A 15,508-nucleotide genomic window follows, 5' to 3' on the forward strand; every position below is an offset into this window, starting at 1 on the left:
GATTAGAAAAGCCACATTTGCATTCAAACAGAAGGGTGATGTACCCCAGAGCCTCATTTTCTATTCCCGGAAGGGCTTTGAGGTAAAATAGTGTGTATCCGAGACATTTTAGACAGGACTATTTAGCGAGGCGGAGTATTATCGATTACGTGTCTTATAGTTCCGGCAGGGGACGGACCCGATGGTTTGTTTTGGCGCCAAGAGCCCCGCAAACCGCTGAGAAATCGGATTTTGCATCGGTCCTGCTCTCTCTTGCTTGTGTTTAGGGGGCTACCCTTAGGGTTGATGAGAAAACCCTATTTCTCTGTCTCAACCTCGGGTGAAGATGTTTGGGACATTGCTGGCTTTGCGCATGAATTGAGCTCTGGTGCCGGACGGCCACATTTCCAGATACAGCCTTAATGTAAGGAGCCCAGAGCCAAGCTGTCAGCGCGAATATTGAAACAACGGAGTCATTTCTTTGTGGGGGGCCTGGAAGAGGATGGAGCATGAGTTTGCAAATCCATTTAAGTACTTTATTTACCAAACAGTTGATTCCCATCTCCACCCACCGTTCTCCTTGAACTAAAGGACAGCGAGAAGTCGGGAAGGAAGACCTTCAAAAATAAGTAAAAATAGAGGATATATCACTGCTCCACTCTTTATTCGATTTTGGCTTTTGTCGTTGATGGTGGGCCTTTCAAAGTCTACGGGGAAGATTTACATGATACCTCCTTCTCTGGATTTCTTTCTTTTTTTGTAATTTATTTTATTGAAGTATATAGTTGATTTACAATGTTGTGTTAATTTCTGCTGTACAGCAAAGTGATTCAATTGTACATATATTCTTTTCTATTCTGGTTTATCACAGGATATTGAATATAGTTTCCTGTGCTATACAGTAGGACCTTGTTGTTTATCCATTCTATATATAATAGTTTACATCTGCTAATCCCAAACTACTAATCCACCCCTTTTCTGAATTTCTCTAGATCCTGTTCATGTACTTTAAAGGATTTACGGCATACTGCCCAAATTTGTATTTGCAGCTTCCCTTTTTGAAGGTCAAAATCATTGTCTCATTCTTGTTTACAACCTCTCTGTTGTCCGACTCTGTCTCATATAGTAGGCACCCATAAACTACTTGTAAATTAGTCCAAATAGTTTTTTTTTTTAATGAGGTGAGTTATAAGTAAGCAGATAATGTATTTGGGTTAATTCGTTTATTTTGTTAGGCACCCAGGCTGAGATAATGCAGTGCAGATTTAATGCCATAGGTACCTTCTGAGGTATCTGGAATTGTTACCTCAGATACTGGTAGTCAGTGGGCAAGCACAAGAGTGGTTGGTTACAGCTTTCTCCCAAAATACTTTAAATAATTTCAAGCTGATTTCACCCTTGTTATCTATCTGTTCAACCTGAAATTCATCATTTTAATGTATAAAGGCTACTCAAACCCTTCCTCAAAGTTGAATATTAGATAAAATATATAAGCTGAACTTGGAAGCAAGGCTAATTTTTGAGATCTATACTTCTTCCTTGTGAAGAGAGAAAACTAGAATCCAGTCCTGGGATTGAATGTCTTTATTAAAGAAGTGATTAAATGGCAGCACAAATCAGCAGCAATAATTTCAGAAGGAGTGGAGACAAGGTGTAGGGTCAGAGTTGATTGTTCATTTCATGGTATCAAGGTAGCTGAAGAACTGTGCCTGAGGCCCATTTGATCATTATTCTACATTGCAAATGCAGGAGGGCAAAACTAAAATACTAAAGACCAAACCCTAGGCCTTTTAGAAACTGAATAATACCCTACAAATTATCATAATAGTCAGCAGGATTGCATCTTAAGATTTGAAATCCCAGTGGTTTTCCTCAGCTAGTTTTCAGCCGACAGGAGCAAAACTGTAAAGTAAGCTTGAAGAAGGAAAACCCTTTTGAGAGAGCATATCTATTTCTGAAATGATTCAGTGCTTTCCCCTATTGTCATCTCCCATGATGTATTATTTCCTCTTGTTTTAAACCTTTATCCCCAATTTCTCTGAGAAAAAGTGTATTACAGGAAGGAGCAGGACCACCTTAGCCTTTTAGAAATCCTACAGTTGTAGAGCAGATAACCTCAAACTGAAACTTACAGGGTTTTCATCAACACTTGAAGAAATATTTGTGTTTACTGGCCTGGAGCAAGAAATTAGGAAGGTTTGAGCAATCTCTGAAGCTGATTAAAATGAAGTAAAAAAATCAGTCCTCCATTTTGCACTCCATACTACTCTCTGGTGCCCTCATCAGGCCTGTTTTCTGGAATTAATATCTGGGGGGGAGGAAAGGAATCCCTGTGACCCAATACTCCATTGCTTGAACCCTTTACTTTGTGGCTTGAGGGTTTTTGAGAGAAACTGATAAGAAAGAAAGATAGATAAATAAAATAAATAAATAAATAAATAAATAAATAAATCACAACTCTGGCAGATTCATCAGCACCACCTCAACACAATAGAGGGGAGAGAGCAAGACTGATAGGGTAAAAGGGTGGAAAGGAGGGGCTTGAAAGGGCAGGAAAGGAGGGCAAGTGGTGGGAGAGAGGTCTTGGGCTTAGAGCAAGTCCAATTCGAAGGAGTGGATGCTGGCAATGGGAGCTCTCCAAAAGTTGAAGGTGCTGTACTCAAGGAGGGCATCGCCTTCAGGGTTTTTCTCCTGCTCTGCTCCGGTTGCTTGCCCCGTTGTTTTGCCAACGCTGCTGTCCTTGATCTTGTAGGTGGATGTATCTGACAGACCCAGGCCTTCCAGCTCCGACAGATCCAGTTCTGGAATGGGCATCCTCCAGAAAAGAAAGGAGCTGTACTGGCTACTCACAGGGTCCCTCATAACTTCCTAGAAAGAAACCACTTATCAGTCTTCATGGTATTGCCACCTCTTTGCGGCCCATGGCCTTTCCTTACTGAGAAACTTTACATCCCCATTTGCCTCTGTACATAATCCAGGTTCCCTAGGACAAGCTTCAGGAATCTTCCTCTATTACCATTTTCTACCATTTCCTAACTCCTCCCCATCTTGGAATGACTTATTTACTGCCTACTGCTTGGGTCTGGTTTTCAAGGCCTTCCAGAATCTGGCCCCATTCTTCCTAGCAGTAGTATGTTCTCTGCTACAGCTATGCTTATTCCTGTCTTAACTCTCTCCACTCTCCACCTTAAAATACTATCCAAGTTTCAAGACTCCATTCAAGTCCCTAGAGGAATCTTTCCCCTGAACTCTTATTATATTTCATATTCTTGATTTTTTCCTGCCTTTCGTTTAATAGGTCATGGTACCTCTGAAAAGGGTTTCCATGATTTTTCTACTTTCTATTTTCCTCCCTGCTTTCTAAACCCTACTGTAAACTCACCTCTTCCTGGAGGACATCCTTAAACTTAACTCAGCTCCATCTACCCTATTTCTTCCAGTATCTCCCACAATGCCTGTAGAGTTTTACCTGACTATATCAGTTTGGGGTTACAGATCACTGTTATATGTCTTGTATAGGGATAATCTTATCTCCTTCAAGGAACTGAGAGTTTCCCCAAGGGTAAAAACCAGTCTACTTTGTACCTTCTTCACAAGTGCTGGGCTTTAAACACAAAAGACACTCAAGGCTGCTGACTAATTTTCCCTTAGTATTTAATACAATGAATACCTTGCCACTCCCATTTAAAACCCCACAGATAAACCTTAACAGCCTATTTCTCTCTAGCCTACCTCCCCTTCAGAACAAAATGCAGGTGCTAGAAGAATTTTTCTATGCCATAACAGGATTGCTTCTCTGACCCAGTGCTAGAATACACCTGATGATAGAGCAAATGGATTAGAAATTTCAGGTAAGGAAAGTAAAGTTTAGATTGGAAGGAGAAAGTCTTTTAACAGAATTAGATACTTTTCCATGTTTTAATGAGTACTTCTCTCACCTTTCCTGCCCGTTCCACCCACACCCTGAACTTAGACTATTATATCTCCCTGCAGCCCCCACCCTGCTGCTTACTAACCAAGGGAAGGGGCAAGAAGCATTAGTTGAAGTGTTCCCAAAGGAGCAGAAAGAACATTCCACTGCCTCCAAAAATAGAACCCCCATTTCACAAGGCCTTCCTCCAACAGAGTCCATTGGCTCTCACCAGGCCTTGAGACTCCTAAATAGTGGCCTTAAGTAGGTTCCACAATGCCCCCATATAATGTGGCAGAAAAAGTAGGCCTTAATCTAGAATACAGTTATGTGTGAGTGTAGGGGCTTTAGGAATGGTAAGTGGGTAGACCAGGATGTTTTTAATGTTAGAGTTACTCTTTTTCTTCTTAGGTTCAAGCTCCAAAATAAACCCTGGGAGCTGAGCATTACTCAGCAGACAAGCTGCTTAAAAGGAGGGTAATTCGAGGACTGTAAAAGCGTGGGGGAGCATGTTGAAAAGGTGAGGTCATCATCCTATGATATTCAGCCCTGATCATCTCCACAGTAATTTGCAGAGGCATGTGCACAGAAAGCTACAAAAAATGTTGTTCCTATCAACCAGCCAACCCTGGCTTAGTCTGGGACTGTAGAGATTGTAAGAAGCAAACCTTAGGCGTCAGCAGCCTTATTGACTTCTTCCCATGGGGATTTTTTTAAACTAACAGTACTAGTTGTTTGCCAATCTAGCTGGCTTCTTTTGTATCCCTTCCCTTACCAGTCCCCTCCAGAGTGAGCTTAGTATAATGCTGGGCACATAATAGGCTCTTTAAAAAATAGAATCATAGGGGGGAAAAAAAGCATAGAATTTTAAAACTAGAAAACACCTTAGAAATTATCCAGTCAGTTTGGATAGGGTCTCATAATTTCCAGTCTTGATTCTTTTTTGATGTGTTATACATAGATAGTTGCCTGCAGCTTTTTATAATCCTATACCAATATTCTCAAAACTTGCAAGAATTCTTAGTTCCTGAAGAACAGATATTCAGTGGGTTAAGTGTGATTCTGATATGAATGGTGAAAATGCAAAGGCAGAAGAGAGAAAGATAGGATCTGAGAAAGGGAAAAAGCTCTTTGACAAACTGACTCCTTTTCTTCAACCAGTATATGTATAAAAACTGTCCTGACAATTCTGAATGTCTGGCAGAGCTTCTCTTGCAATTAAAAAAGGTAAAGGAAATTGTACAAAATATTAACTTAAAAGGTCCAAAATCTCTAGCCATGCCATTGATTCAGACGTGTACAGAGTACCAAATGCATTTCGGAAAGGCACTCAATCAAGTATATACAGCATTTAAAATCAAGTCAAGAACATTGACTGCACCGAAAATTGACGCTAAAATACCCGAACATTTTAAATTTAATATAGTATGGATTTAATTCCCAAATACCCAAAATTTGCACAGGGTCCCATTTCAGCTTGCTTTCTCTTCCCCAAATATTTTCTACCCATAGCTCATCTATCTTTATATCTCTCATTTACTTATCTTAAAGGGCTTGGACAGTGCCTTGTACCACAATATATGCTCAATAAATGCTTCCCACTATCCTTCATTTTAAATTATTCAGGTATTTTAGGCAAAGGTAATTTCTAAATATCACTGTCTAGTCTTAGAGATACACAATTAGCAAATACATAGCATAAAGTGGCTCTCTCTGAGCCACACAGACACGCCCAGATACCCTTTGTCCAGATCCTCAGTGGGACTCTAGGGCCTACCCAACAGGGCCTTGCTGTGTCATGCTGCCACTGTAGAGGGGAGGACAAGGGATGGTGGTGGAGGGGAATGGAACCTCTCTGGCATCTCATTATGTGTCTCATTCTGCTGCAAATAAGCATTCCTTTTCCAGAATCTGCCCCCATACCTAGCTCTTGTGGACTGTACTGGATTTCAATATGGGATCAGGCAGTTCTCCAACACAGAAGCCCCTACCTTCCTACCTCAAACTGCCTCTTTCTTTGGAGAATAGGTTTGGGAATGGGAGGAGACTGTTAAAAGAAAGATCAGGATTAATCTCAATATTATCTCAATATTATCGCGTATCTCTCCCTCCAAACTCCTTCCTATGGAGACAAATAAGTTTGGGGTGAGGGTAGACACATCAATGGAACACAACAGAAAACATTTGAAGATACAGGGAAGTAGAGGCTAGAGTGGTACAGTAGGACTAGAGATTCATCAAAAAGCTGGGAGAACAAATTGACAGCTTGAAAAGGAAGATGTAGATTACTAAACTGAAGATAATAAAATTAACAATTTTATTATCTTAAGGACAATGTTATAGGCAAACTGACAACTGAAATGAGATAAATGCTGAGAAATAACTACATGTAAATTGTTAGAAATTAATATCTGTGTAAAGGATTATAAGGCATGGTTGGAGATCTTAGCAAAGATGTAAAACTGTGAATAACTGCCTATTGTTCACAGCGCCGCCTTCGCTCCTCTTGAACTGTCCCCCAACCCCATCCTCATTTGGGGTCTTCAACCTAACTAGAAGCACCGACTATCTTTTCAGCCCCTTGCCGCCGCCCCACCACCCCCGCCCCGGTTTCGTTTACCTGTTATCAGTGAATTACTAGCGTGTTCCAAAGATGGAGGGAGTACTTCGAGGGCTCCGATGTCTGCTCTGGGCTGGAGAACAAGAAAGCTGTTGGGGCTTTGACGGCTTTGTCTTCTCACTCCCTCTCTGTTCAGTGACTGAGTCAGTCTGCTCAGTCTCCCCCTGCAATGCAGCCCCTCCTAAGAATGGCGGAAGGACTCCCCGCCCCCTCCCGGCCTGACTCGGCTAATTCAAAAGATAGGTTCCAGAACACTTGAGGGAGGGAGACAGGACTAAAGCATCTCCGTAGGCTTATTGGTCTGATTCCCGAGCTCTTCCAGCTCCCCCGTGCAGACTGAGGGTGTAATGAATGAGTAGTTAATTGTCCTCTAATTTTAGGTTTATGGATTAAAAGTCTTGACTCTAGACAACGTGGAGGAGTGTCCCTTTATTCCCCAATTTAAGGATTTCAGGTCACCCGAACTGTTTTTGAGAATCACAAAAATTCTCCCTCGGTACCTCCCGATTTGCCTTCCCACCCTCACAATGGGTAAATAAACCTAGCCCTATTGCATTTGCGGTAGGGCACAGGGACATCGGGGATGCGTGTGCTTCTGCCAATCTCTGAACTCGGTTGGGGCCGAAGGATTTGGGGGCTCTGCTTCCTTTCGCCCCGCAACGCCTGACGCGCAAACAGAACGCACGATTCTGGAGGGTCCAGCTTGCGTGCCAGGCCTTCCTCGAGGGTCCGCTTTCCCGGGTTTTCCCGGCAGGGGCGGCGGCCCTCGGGGGCTTCCGAGGCCCCTCCCACGTCCCTCCGTCCTGCAGCGCCACCTCAGTCCAGAGGGGAGCTGTGCGCCCGGCTCCCAGCCGGACGGGTTTCGTAATCGCGTCGCGGCCGTTTCCGCCCTCAGCCAGCCGCACCTCTGCTGCTCCGCCCTCGGCTCCCCCACCGCGCCGAGGAGCGAGCCCGGGAACCCCACGCCGGCGGGCACCGAGCGGGAGCCCCCCCACCAGCTGGCGCCGGACGCCTGGATGCCGGAGCAGAGCAGGTGAGGCCTCGGACTCGGTCCCTCGGCCCGTGCGTCCCGCCTGCCCAGTCAGGCGGAGACGCACCGGATGCTGGGGGTGGGGGAGGAGGGCGTCCAAGGCTGTCGAGATGCTGGGTCGGTGGCAAAAGGGGTGCGCCGGGTGAGGAGCCGTCCCTGTCCGTGCTCCGGCGGTGCGCAGGTGAGGCCAATGAAGAGCAGAAGGGAAGACGGGTCTGGAGTGTTGGGGGGAGACAGGAGGTGGGAAAAAGGTCTCTTTTGAGACTCGCCAACCTCGGTGCTGCCGTGTGCCAGCAAACTGAAGCAGAGCTGGTCCGGGAAGGTCTAAATCTGAGACAAGCAGCCACGCCAGACAGTGACAAAGTCGGAAGGATTCACAGAGAGGCCCAATCCTAGTTCAAACTTGGGAGGAGCAAAGAATTTCTGGGTAGAGTCCGGGGGTGGGCAGAAATGGAGCCTACGTGACTGAACCTATGGGGCAATATGGGGGAGTTGAGGGCCTAGCCCTGTGTCCTCTTAAGCCTCCACAAGACCTTTCCTGGGGAAGGGCACGGTTGGTGCTGGGGCAAATGCCTGTCACTTGACTGAAAGTTGGGGTCCACCCCCACTTCTCTAGAGCCCCGCAGCAGCCCTCATGGCTGGAGGTCTCCATAGGGGACCAGCTGCAGCCCTGGGCTCATAGCCAGAATTGCCCGCTCCATTTTCTCAATTCTCTTTCTCTTTCTCTCCAGCTGCTTCTTGTGAAGGCTTGTCAGGCAGCGGGGTAGGAGGCCTTGGGGCTGGAGTCAGCGGGACCGGGAAAACCGGTTTGGGGCTAGAACAGGACCAGGGAACTACCTCTGTACATCCTTCCTCCCTGGAACCTTTCTCCCATCCATTCTCCTGCTCACTCCCCAATAGTTTTAAAACTCTTAAGCTCTCCTGTGACCTTGGTGTCTTTTCCAGCTCTGTATTTCACCCTTCCTATTTGGGACTCAGACCCAAGTCACAGCACTACTTGGCAGTCAGGGTATGGCCTTATACGATCTAATCCTGACCCCTCCTACTGTTTACCCAGCCCTTCCCCTTAATTGTGGAGTTGAAATAGTGGGTAGTGGGTTCAGGTGCCTCTTCTTCCTGGGCTGACCAGTTGAGGACTTCATTTTTCCTCAACCCACTCTTTAGATATTTTAAAGGAGAGTGGCAGCCAATCACTCTTACTTCCTTTTCTGGCCTGTTCCCCTCCCCCCTCACCACCACCACCACGTTCACCCTGCCCAGTCTTCTCCTCACGCTGACCCCACCCCCAGGTTTCAGAGACCCTTATGTCCTGTGTCCTAGGGAATGGAATTTCCTGGTCACTTCTCACCATCATTGGTCATTTCATGCCAAGTCCCACACACACACTTTCCCTCCACCCAGCCCTGGCCAGGTCCGTGGAAAAGGAACAGAAACGTCCTTGTTCCCTCCACTGCCCCTTTCCCTCTCTCCTCCTCCCCCTCTTCTCTCCTTTTCCCTCCCACCATCCACTTCTGTTCACTCAGCTTTGAGCAAGGAGGGTGTTGGGGGAGAGTCCAGTCTCAGTACAGCGTGTCTGGTAGTGTTGGGGGTTTCCTCTGATTCTTCATTGTTTTCTTCATCCCCTCCCACCCCCCCAACCCTTACCACCCAACACCACCACCAGCACGACAAACCCTGTGACTGACTGACTTCCCCACTGACCACAGCTCCCCTCTCTGGACAGCCGTGTTCTGACTTCCGCCCTGTCTCATTACTCCTCCCCTCCAGTGGTGGGAAGGGAAGTAAGAGAAAGCCTGGACTCCCGGGTCCTTCCATCCCTCAGAAGCTGTGTCTCACTGTTTCTGTGATCTCATCTCAAGGCTGAGAAGAAACCCTCTCAGTTCTTAGATCAGTGTAGGGTGCCAGAGCATCAGGGTTCCAATCTTGGAGGGAGGGGAGATTCCTATTCAGGCTAAAGTGTAATGTGCGTGAAACTGCCCTGTTTGGAATCTTTGAGGTTGCTTGTATTATAGCACTAGGGGAATGCAGTGAAAATAGAGGAAACCTATATGTGCCCTACCCTGGCTGGCAGTAATGAAGAGGGGAGGAAGTTCTTCCTTGGACACTAATGCTGTTGGAAAGTTCCTCATGTCTGGTTGGCTGATGAAGATTGGGGGTGGAAGTGGTAAGGAGGGAAGAGAGAACAGGTCACAGCATGAGGGGAGGAGGGAGGGAGGGAGGCCCAGGCCCTATGGGGTGTGAGGCAGAGCGGAGTGGCACGACAGGACATGCGAAGAGGGTGGGGAGGCTGGAAAAAGATTCCTCATGGGACAGAAGATACCTGGCACGTGTACCTACAACCTGTGCACAGATGATCTCCACAAGACACACACGTGGACATAGGGTCATGCCACATATGTGCAAACAGAGGTGCACACAGAGGAGTGCATTGACATAGAACACAGATAAAAGAGTGTAGGCAGCCCTCAGGAAGGATCTCAAGGTCAAGTAATAAAAAAACTGTTAAATGGCTTCTGGGAGGGGTTGGATCTCAGTTGAGGGAAATGAGGAGGAAAAAGGGCAGGGAACAGAGAGGGAAAAAATTCCTCACTGTAGAAAGCCTTAGGTTCCAACCTGCTGCAGTTGGTCACCTAGGACCTAGGTAGTCAAGGCCTCTTTTGGTCTTAAAGAAAATCTAGGTGTTCAGGGTAAGGTAAGGAAAAAGGGAGGGTCGGGGTGGAGGCCTTGTTTGTGAGAACAAAAAACCACCATTTCCTCTTCAAAGTCACTTAAATGCCCCTCCCCTTCTGCCTTAAACCCAGGGGGAAGGGAGGTGGAGCTTGTAACAGCCCCAAACTTTGCTCATTTCTGCCAGTATCATTTAGTATCATTTAGTCCCCTCCCATCCTCTCTTCCTAGCTTCTAGCCCCCTTCCTCTCCCCTCCGTGGGTACCAGCAGCTACTGTTCCGTAACCCTTTGGTGCCCTTTTGGTTGTTTGCCTTTCTCTGAGAGTCAGACTTGGAGGTTCTTATGTTTGGAGAAGGTTAGTGTTGGTTGTAGGACTAGGGCCTTTACAGGGGAGCAGGAAGATACGGGCTCATCAGGAGCCTTCTCAAAGAGTGGGGGAGTGGATTTCTCATTAAAGTTTCTCCTCTCTTTACTTTCTGCTCATCCAGGGTTCCAGGTCTGTGGAAGACGTAACCTCGTGCCTGCTTGCCCACCCCACTCTCCGACCTTGCTAGTCTCTCAGGGTCTGAGACACTGACCTTCACCACTCAGCTTAAGGGCTCCGAGGACTCCACTTCCTCTAGACCTGTCCAGCTGAGTAAACCCAGGGTGTTGTTACACCTGAGGGGAGTGAGGAGTGGGCGGTCAAGGCACCAGAGCAAGAGCCCTCTGGGGCCTCAGGCAGAGGCGTGAAACTGGAACCATCGGGGAACATGAGTGAATTTTGGCACAAACTGGGCTGCTGCGTGGTAGAGAAACCCCAGCCGGTAAGTCTCCCCCACCCCACCACACACAAACCAGTTACCGTATACTGGGACATAGATACATCAGTCTAGGATCCACCGTCTAAAAAGCACACTTCTTGCCTTCTTCTCTGTCAGGATAGCTTCTATGGCCTGGCAGGTGTGTACATGGAATAAAGGGGACTGGGTGATGGAGGAAGTGAACAGTCCTAGCTATCACTTCTTTTTCCTGTCCATTTTGAGTTGGACAGGGGTTATAGGTGGAGCTTAATACCTGTCAGTTTTCCCCACTGTTTCCTCATCAGCCAGAGGTGACTTTGACATGTCCTTTCTTTGTCCAGTGTTCACTCTGCAGGCCACTGCCCTTACCACCCTGCCTGTGTCCTCTCTCTGTTTATGTTGTTCTAACCTTGCCTTTCATACCCTAGTGATTTCCCTATTATGATGCCGTATCCCCTTTCCCACCAGGCCCTTAGCTTTTCCCTTAGTGGTTTGCAACTCTTCCCTTCCTCCACTGTGATGTAACTCCCTGTCTTCTCCAATCAGAAGAAGAAGAGGAGACGGATTGACCGGACCATGATTGGGGAACCAATGAATTTTGTCCACCTGACTCACATTGGCTCTGGGGAGATGGGTGCTGGAGATGGACTTGCCATGGTAACAAGGGAATGGGGAGAGGTTGATATGAGGTTGTGACCTAGAACTGTGCCCTTTTTTGAAAGTTCAAGCTGGGGGCATAACAGAATTCTCGATGGGAAGCAAGAAGCTAGGATTCTAGTCCTGGTCACAGGCTGCATAAATCTGAGATCTGGCATTTCAAGTCTCTGTCCTAGGCTCCCTTGTCTTTACAATTAGCAGATTTTTCTTCATCGGATGGAGGATATATATGTCTTAATAGTTACTTGGAGGGCTTTTTCCAAAAACCATAACCCTTCTTTCTATTAACTAAGAACTGCTATCTCAGCGCCACAGTAAGTCATATTGTGGTTGGGAGTGTTGGGACAGGGAAAAGGCTGAGCACCTCTATCCTAAGTAATGTTTAATATGCATTTCTGCTCTCAAAATAAGGGAAATGGGCTTGGAGGTAGTGAAGGAATCTTTTCACCAGTTATGAAACACAGATAAATATGGGAGAGTCCTTTGTGAGAGGATCTTACTAGTACAAGACCCACTTTGTCTCATCCTCATGAAGGTCATTGTGAAGGGAGGCATTGAGACTTACTTCCCTTGGAGCAATAGAGATTAGTTTTAACCTTTTCAGATTGATTTTATTGTCAAGGAGATGGGGTCAACCTCTTCCCTGGAGGGCACAGGGGAGCTCTTTTACTGTGCCATAGGAAGATTTAGGAGAGGGTCTCACGTGTGCTTTTTCACAGACAGGTGCAGTTCAGGAGCAGATGAGATCCAAGGGAAACCGAGACAGACCGTGGAGCAATTCTAGGGGCTTGTAGCTCCAATACGACTGGTGAGTGATTAGAGAAACCCATCCAACACCTCCAGCCCCCTGCCTCAGAACCATGATCCTCTGCGAGAATGGGAAGTGAAGGGAGGAAGAAAATTAGAATGGAAGAGTCAAAAAGGTAGGATCCAGAAAGGCAGAGAGAAAGGGATGTGCAGACAGGTAGAAATAGAAAAAAAGAGCACACTGTGGAAATAGTTAAGTGTGAACCAGGTGGTACCCTCTCCCTAAGGTTTTCTTCAAGGCTAATCTTCCTTCTTTTTTTCCTTTAATCAGGTTCCACTGTGTGTCCAGCCTTCACCCTGTCCAGCCCAGAAGAGATGCTGGCCCTACCAGTTTCCCTCCTAGAATCAGTAACCCCAGGGCCCCTCTTTTCCCTATCTGTCTAATAGTGCCTCAAATGGCTTGGGGGCTGGACTCCCTCTACTCCCTCTGGCTGTAGCCCCTCCTGGAGATGGGGGTCAAGGCAGCAGGACTGACCAAGTGACTACTGGTTGGCCAGAAGGAGCTCAGCTGAAGCCCTGGACACTATCAGATCTGAGATAGGAGTTTTCTGGGAACTTGGAATGAGTTCCCTTCTCCTGAATGACGGTCTAGGTGCCATATGTTTGTAAACTCTTAACCTGGAACTCCTTAAATGTGGTGGGTAGGTGAGATTACCAAAGCTGAAGCCGGCTTTGCTGAGAAGCTCCCTACCTCCCTGCCCTTATCTTTCATCCTGGAATGAACTGAAGCAGACGTCAAGCAGGGTCTGGGAGGGTGACCACTGGCTAGTCTACTTTTTCTCTTTAGATCTCAGACTTGAAACTCAGTCCCTCAGTATCTCTCTGCCGATACCAGGGTCTTTCTCTAGGTAGGCCTCTAACCCTATGTTTCTGTAGCATTGCTGGCTCCTAAGATCTTTCCTTTTTTTTTTTAAATTAATTAAAAATTCAATTTAAGATGAGTTCTCTTAATTACCCCCATCCTGCTACTACCTCTATCCTTAACCCCATCCCTGTCAGGAGCCTTATTGTTTCCCACTGGATAAGAGTTAAGAGGTGGGTCTTAATCTGAAGTCTTGGGGATCTGCCTTCTGCCCACCTCCCTGCTGGCCTAGAGAGCAGGAAGAGGGATCTTGGAGAGAAACCCAGAATGCAGCAAAACTAGGAGTTATGTCTCAGGGTAGACTTACTGATCACTGAGAATGGGAGTGGTGGTGAAATAGATAGGTTGAAAACAATCATCCTTGAGTGATCTTAAGATCCTCCGGCATGAGAGCCGGCAGACCTCTAGAGCAAGTTTTCTCAAACTAGGCACTTTTGACATTTTGGGCTGGATAATTCTTGGTAGTGAGGGATTGTCCTGTGCATTATAGGATGTTTAGCAGCATACCTGGCCCACCCTAGTTATAACAACAAAAAATGTCCCCACATATGGCCAAATGTCTCCGAGGGGGCAAAATCACCCCCAGCTGAGAGCCACTTGATATTTTTCTCTCAGATGATTTCCACTTGTTCATCCTAAGCCTGAGCCATGGATGAACTAGGGCCCTGTGTAAAGTAGGCTCAGTAGGGCTGCACATAATCTCCAAACACTTTATTCAGTGTGTTGCTTGTGCTTGCATGGGTTCATGTCTCTGTGATGGACGTGTACTGTGCTTCTCCATCCTTATGCTGTCTGGAGGAGGGGTTCCTGCAGTGTGGAGACATGAACAGGGTATGGGGGGACTGGGGAAGGGAGGGAGTGAAAAACAGTAGAGCCATGGATACCCCAGCTTATCCTCCCCAAATTTTAAGCTCTGTTTCTGTGCCCTAGTCCTAGAACCAGACACAAATAAGACTCAGGGAGTTTTGTCTGAAGACCAGGTCCCACTGCCCACCTGGCTGAAGAGTCTGCTTTAGGTGGGAAAATAATGTAGGAGTCGGGTCTTCAGGCATTTTCAGTTATCTCAGGTGATTTGTTCTGGCCCCTTCCTTGCAGGGTGATGAGGAGGGCAGAACAGATGAGCTCCTGCCTGCTCTGAGATGAGAAGGCAGGGCTCTCATTAGCTCAGTAACAGGAAGGATCCTGTTTGATGGTATTGGGGGTCAGGAATGTGAGAACTAAGATCCACTCTGCTGACTCCACCATCCAGCCAGTTTGCCCCCACCTATAGTGACTGAGGTTCTAATTTCAGTGTATTTCCTGCAGATTTGTTTTTAAGTGTTTAAGCTTGGTTATAGAGATACATTCCCAATGTACCCACTTCCAGTCTAGCTAGTTGCTCTGAAAGTAGCTCATCTTGTTGGCCTAAAGTAGCTGACTAGCCTAAGGGTTATACTAGATCTAAAGGGTTAACAGGATAGGGCAGAAAGATGGGGGAACTCCTGGAATCTCTGGTCACCCTGATCTTGAGCCTTATTGTACTGCCTATTCTTTTTTTTTTTTTTTTTTTGGCCACACCACGCAGCACGCAGGATCTTAGTTCCCGGACCAGGGATCGAACCCACGCCCCCTGCAGTGGAAGCAGGAGTCTTAACCACTGGACCGCCAGGGAAGTCCCTCTACTGCCTATTCTTTAGACACAATCTTTTCTTTGGTGCTCTCTCACCTTTAGCTACCTTCTCTAATGTGTATGCTACCATCACTTTAACAATATTTAGAGTGATGGGAATGGGTTTGAGAGTCATAATTTATATTAAAAATCGTTGGACTTTTAAATACATTTTCAAATAAAAAAAGTTTAAGCAAAATAGTCCCAGAGTAATCACTACAGGTGTGTGTTGGGTTAAAGGGTAGACGTGGTTAATGAAGGCAACTCCTAGAAAGTGGCTGTCATGGAATTTTGTGCCGACTTTGCCCTTTCTGAGGAGAGAAGGCCAAGTGTCCTGAAGGCAAGGAGAAGATAACCATCACCTCCCAAGGGCTCAACTCATTGTTCTTCCTGTTCCTTTTTCTTGGCATTCATCTGAGATTTTTCAAGTCTTTAAAGAAGTACTTGTTTAAAAACAACTTTGGAAATGAAGAAGATGAGCAATGTCAACATTTTTATCCTGGGGGATAGTGGAAGGGACCAAGCCAGATGCTGCTAGCTACACA

At 46.5% G+C, this 15,508-nt stretch overlaps 2 protein-coding genes across 3 annotated transcripts; one reads left to right on the forward strand and one right to left on the reverse strand.

The window, feature by feature from the left end:
* Positions 1 to 1,545: 1,545 nt before the first annotated feature.
* MLLT11 (MLLT11 transcription factor 7 cofactor) lies at positions 1,546 to 8,019 on the reverse strand. Its single transcript, XM_060139002.1, has 3 exons — positions 7,195 to 8,019; positions 6,510 to 6,582; positions 1,546 to 2,847 (listed from the first exon to the last, which is right to left on the reverse strand). The coding sequence occupies exon 3, from the start codon at positions 2,839 to 2,841 to the stop codon at positions 2,569 to 2,571; it is 273 nt and encodes a 90-aa protein (XP_059994985.1). The 5' UTR covers positions 2,842 to 2,847; positions 6,510 to 6,582; positions 7,195 to 8,019; the 3' UTR covers positions 1,546 to 2,568.
* Positions 7,364 to 15,164, forward strand: CDC42SE1 (CDC42 small effector 1). 2 transcript variants are annotated; one of them, XM_060139003.1, is made up of 5 exons: positions 7,364 to 7,542; positions 10,696 to 11,013; positions 11,536 to 11,646; positions 12,366 to 12,454; positions 12,725 to 15,164. In XM_060139003.1, exons 2-4 carry the CDS (start codon positions 10,960 to 10,962, stop codon positions 12,438 to 12,440), a joined length of 240 nt encoding a protein of 79 aa, XP_059994986.1. In that variant the 5' UTR covers positions 7,364 to 7,542; positions 10,696 to 10,959; the 3' UTR covers positions 12,441 to 12,454; positions 12,725 to 15,164. The 2 variants fall into 2 exon arrangements, with proteins under 2 accessions (XP_059994986.1, XP_059994987.1); XM_060139004.1 differs by lacking the exon at positions 7,364 to 7,542 and adding an exon at positions 7,619 to 7,720.
* The last annotated feature ends 344 nt before the right edge of the window (positions 15,165 to 15,508 follow it).

The sequence above is a fragment of the Lagenorhynchus albirostris genome, chromosome 2 (assembly GCF_949774975.1).
Source record: "Lagenorhynchus albirostris chromosome 2, mLagAlb1.1, whole genome shotgun sequence".
Classification (NCBI taxonomy): Eukaryota; Metazoa; Chordata; class Mammalia; order Artiodactyla; family Delphinidae; genus Lagenorhynchus; species Lagenorhynchus albirostris.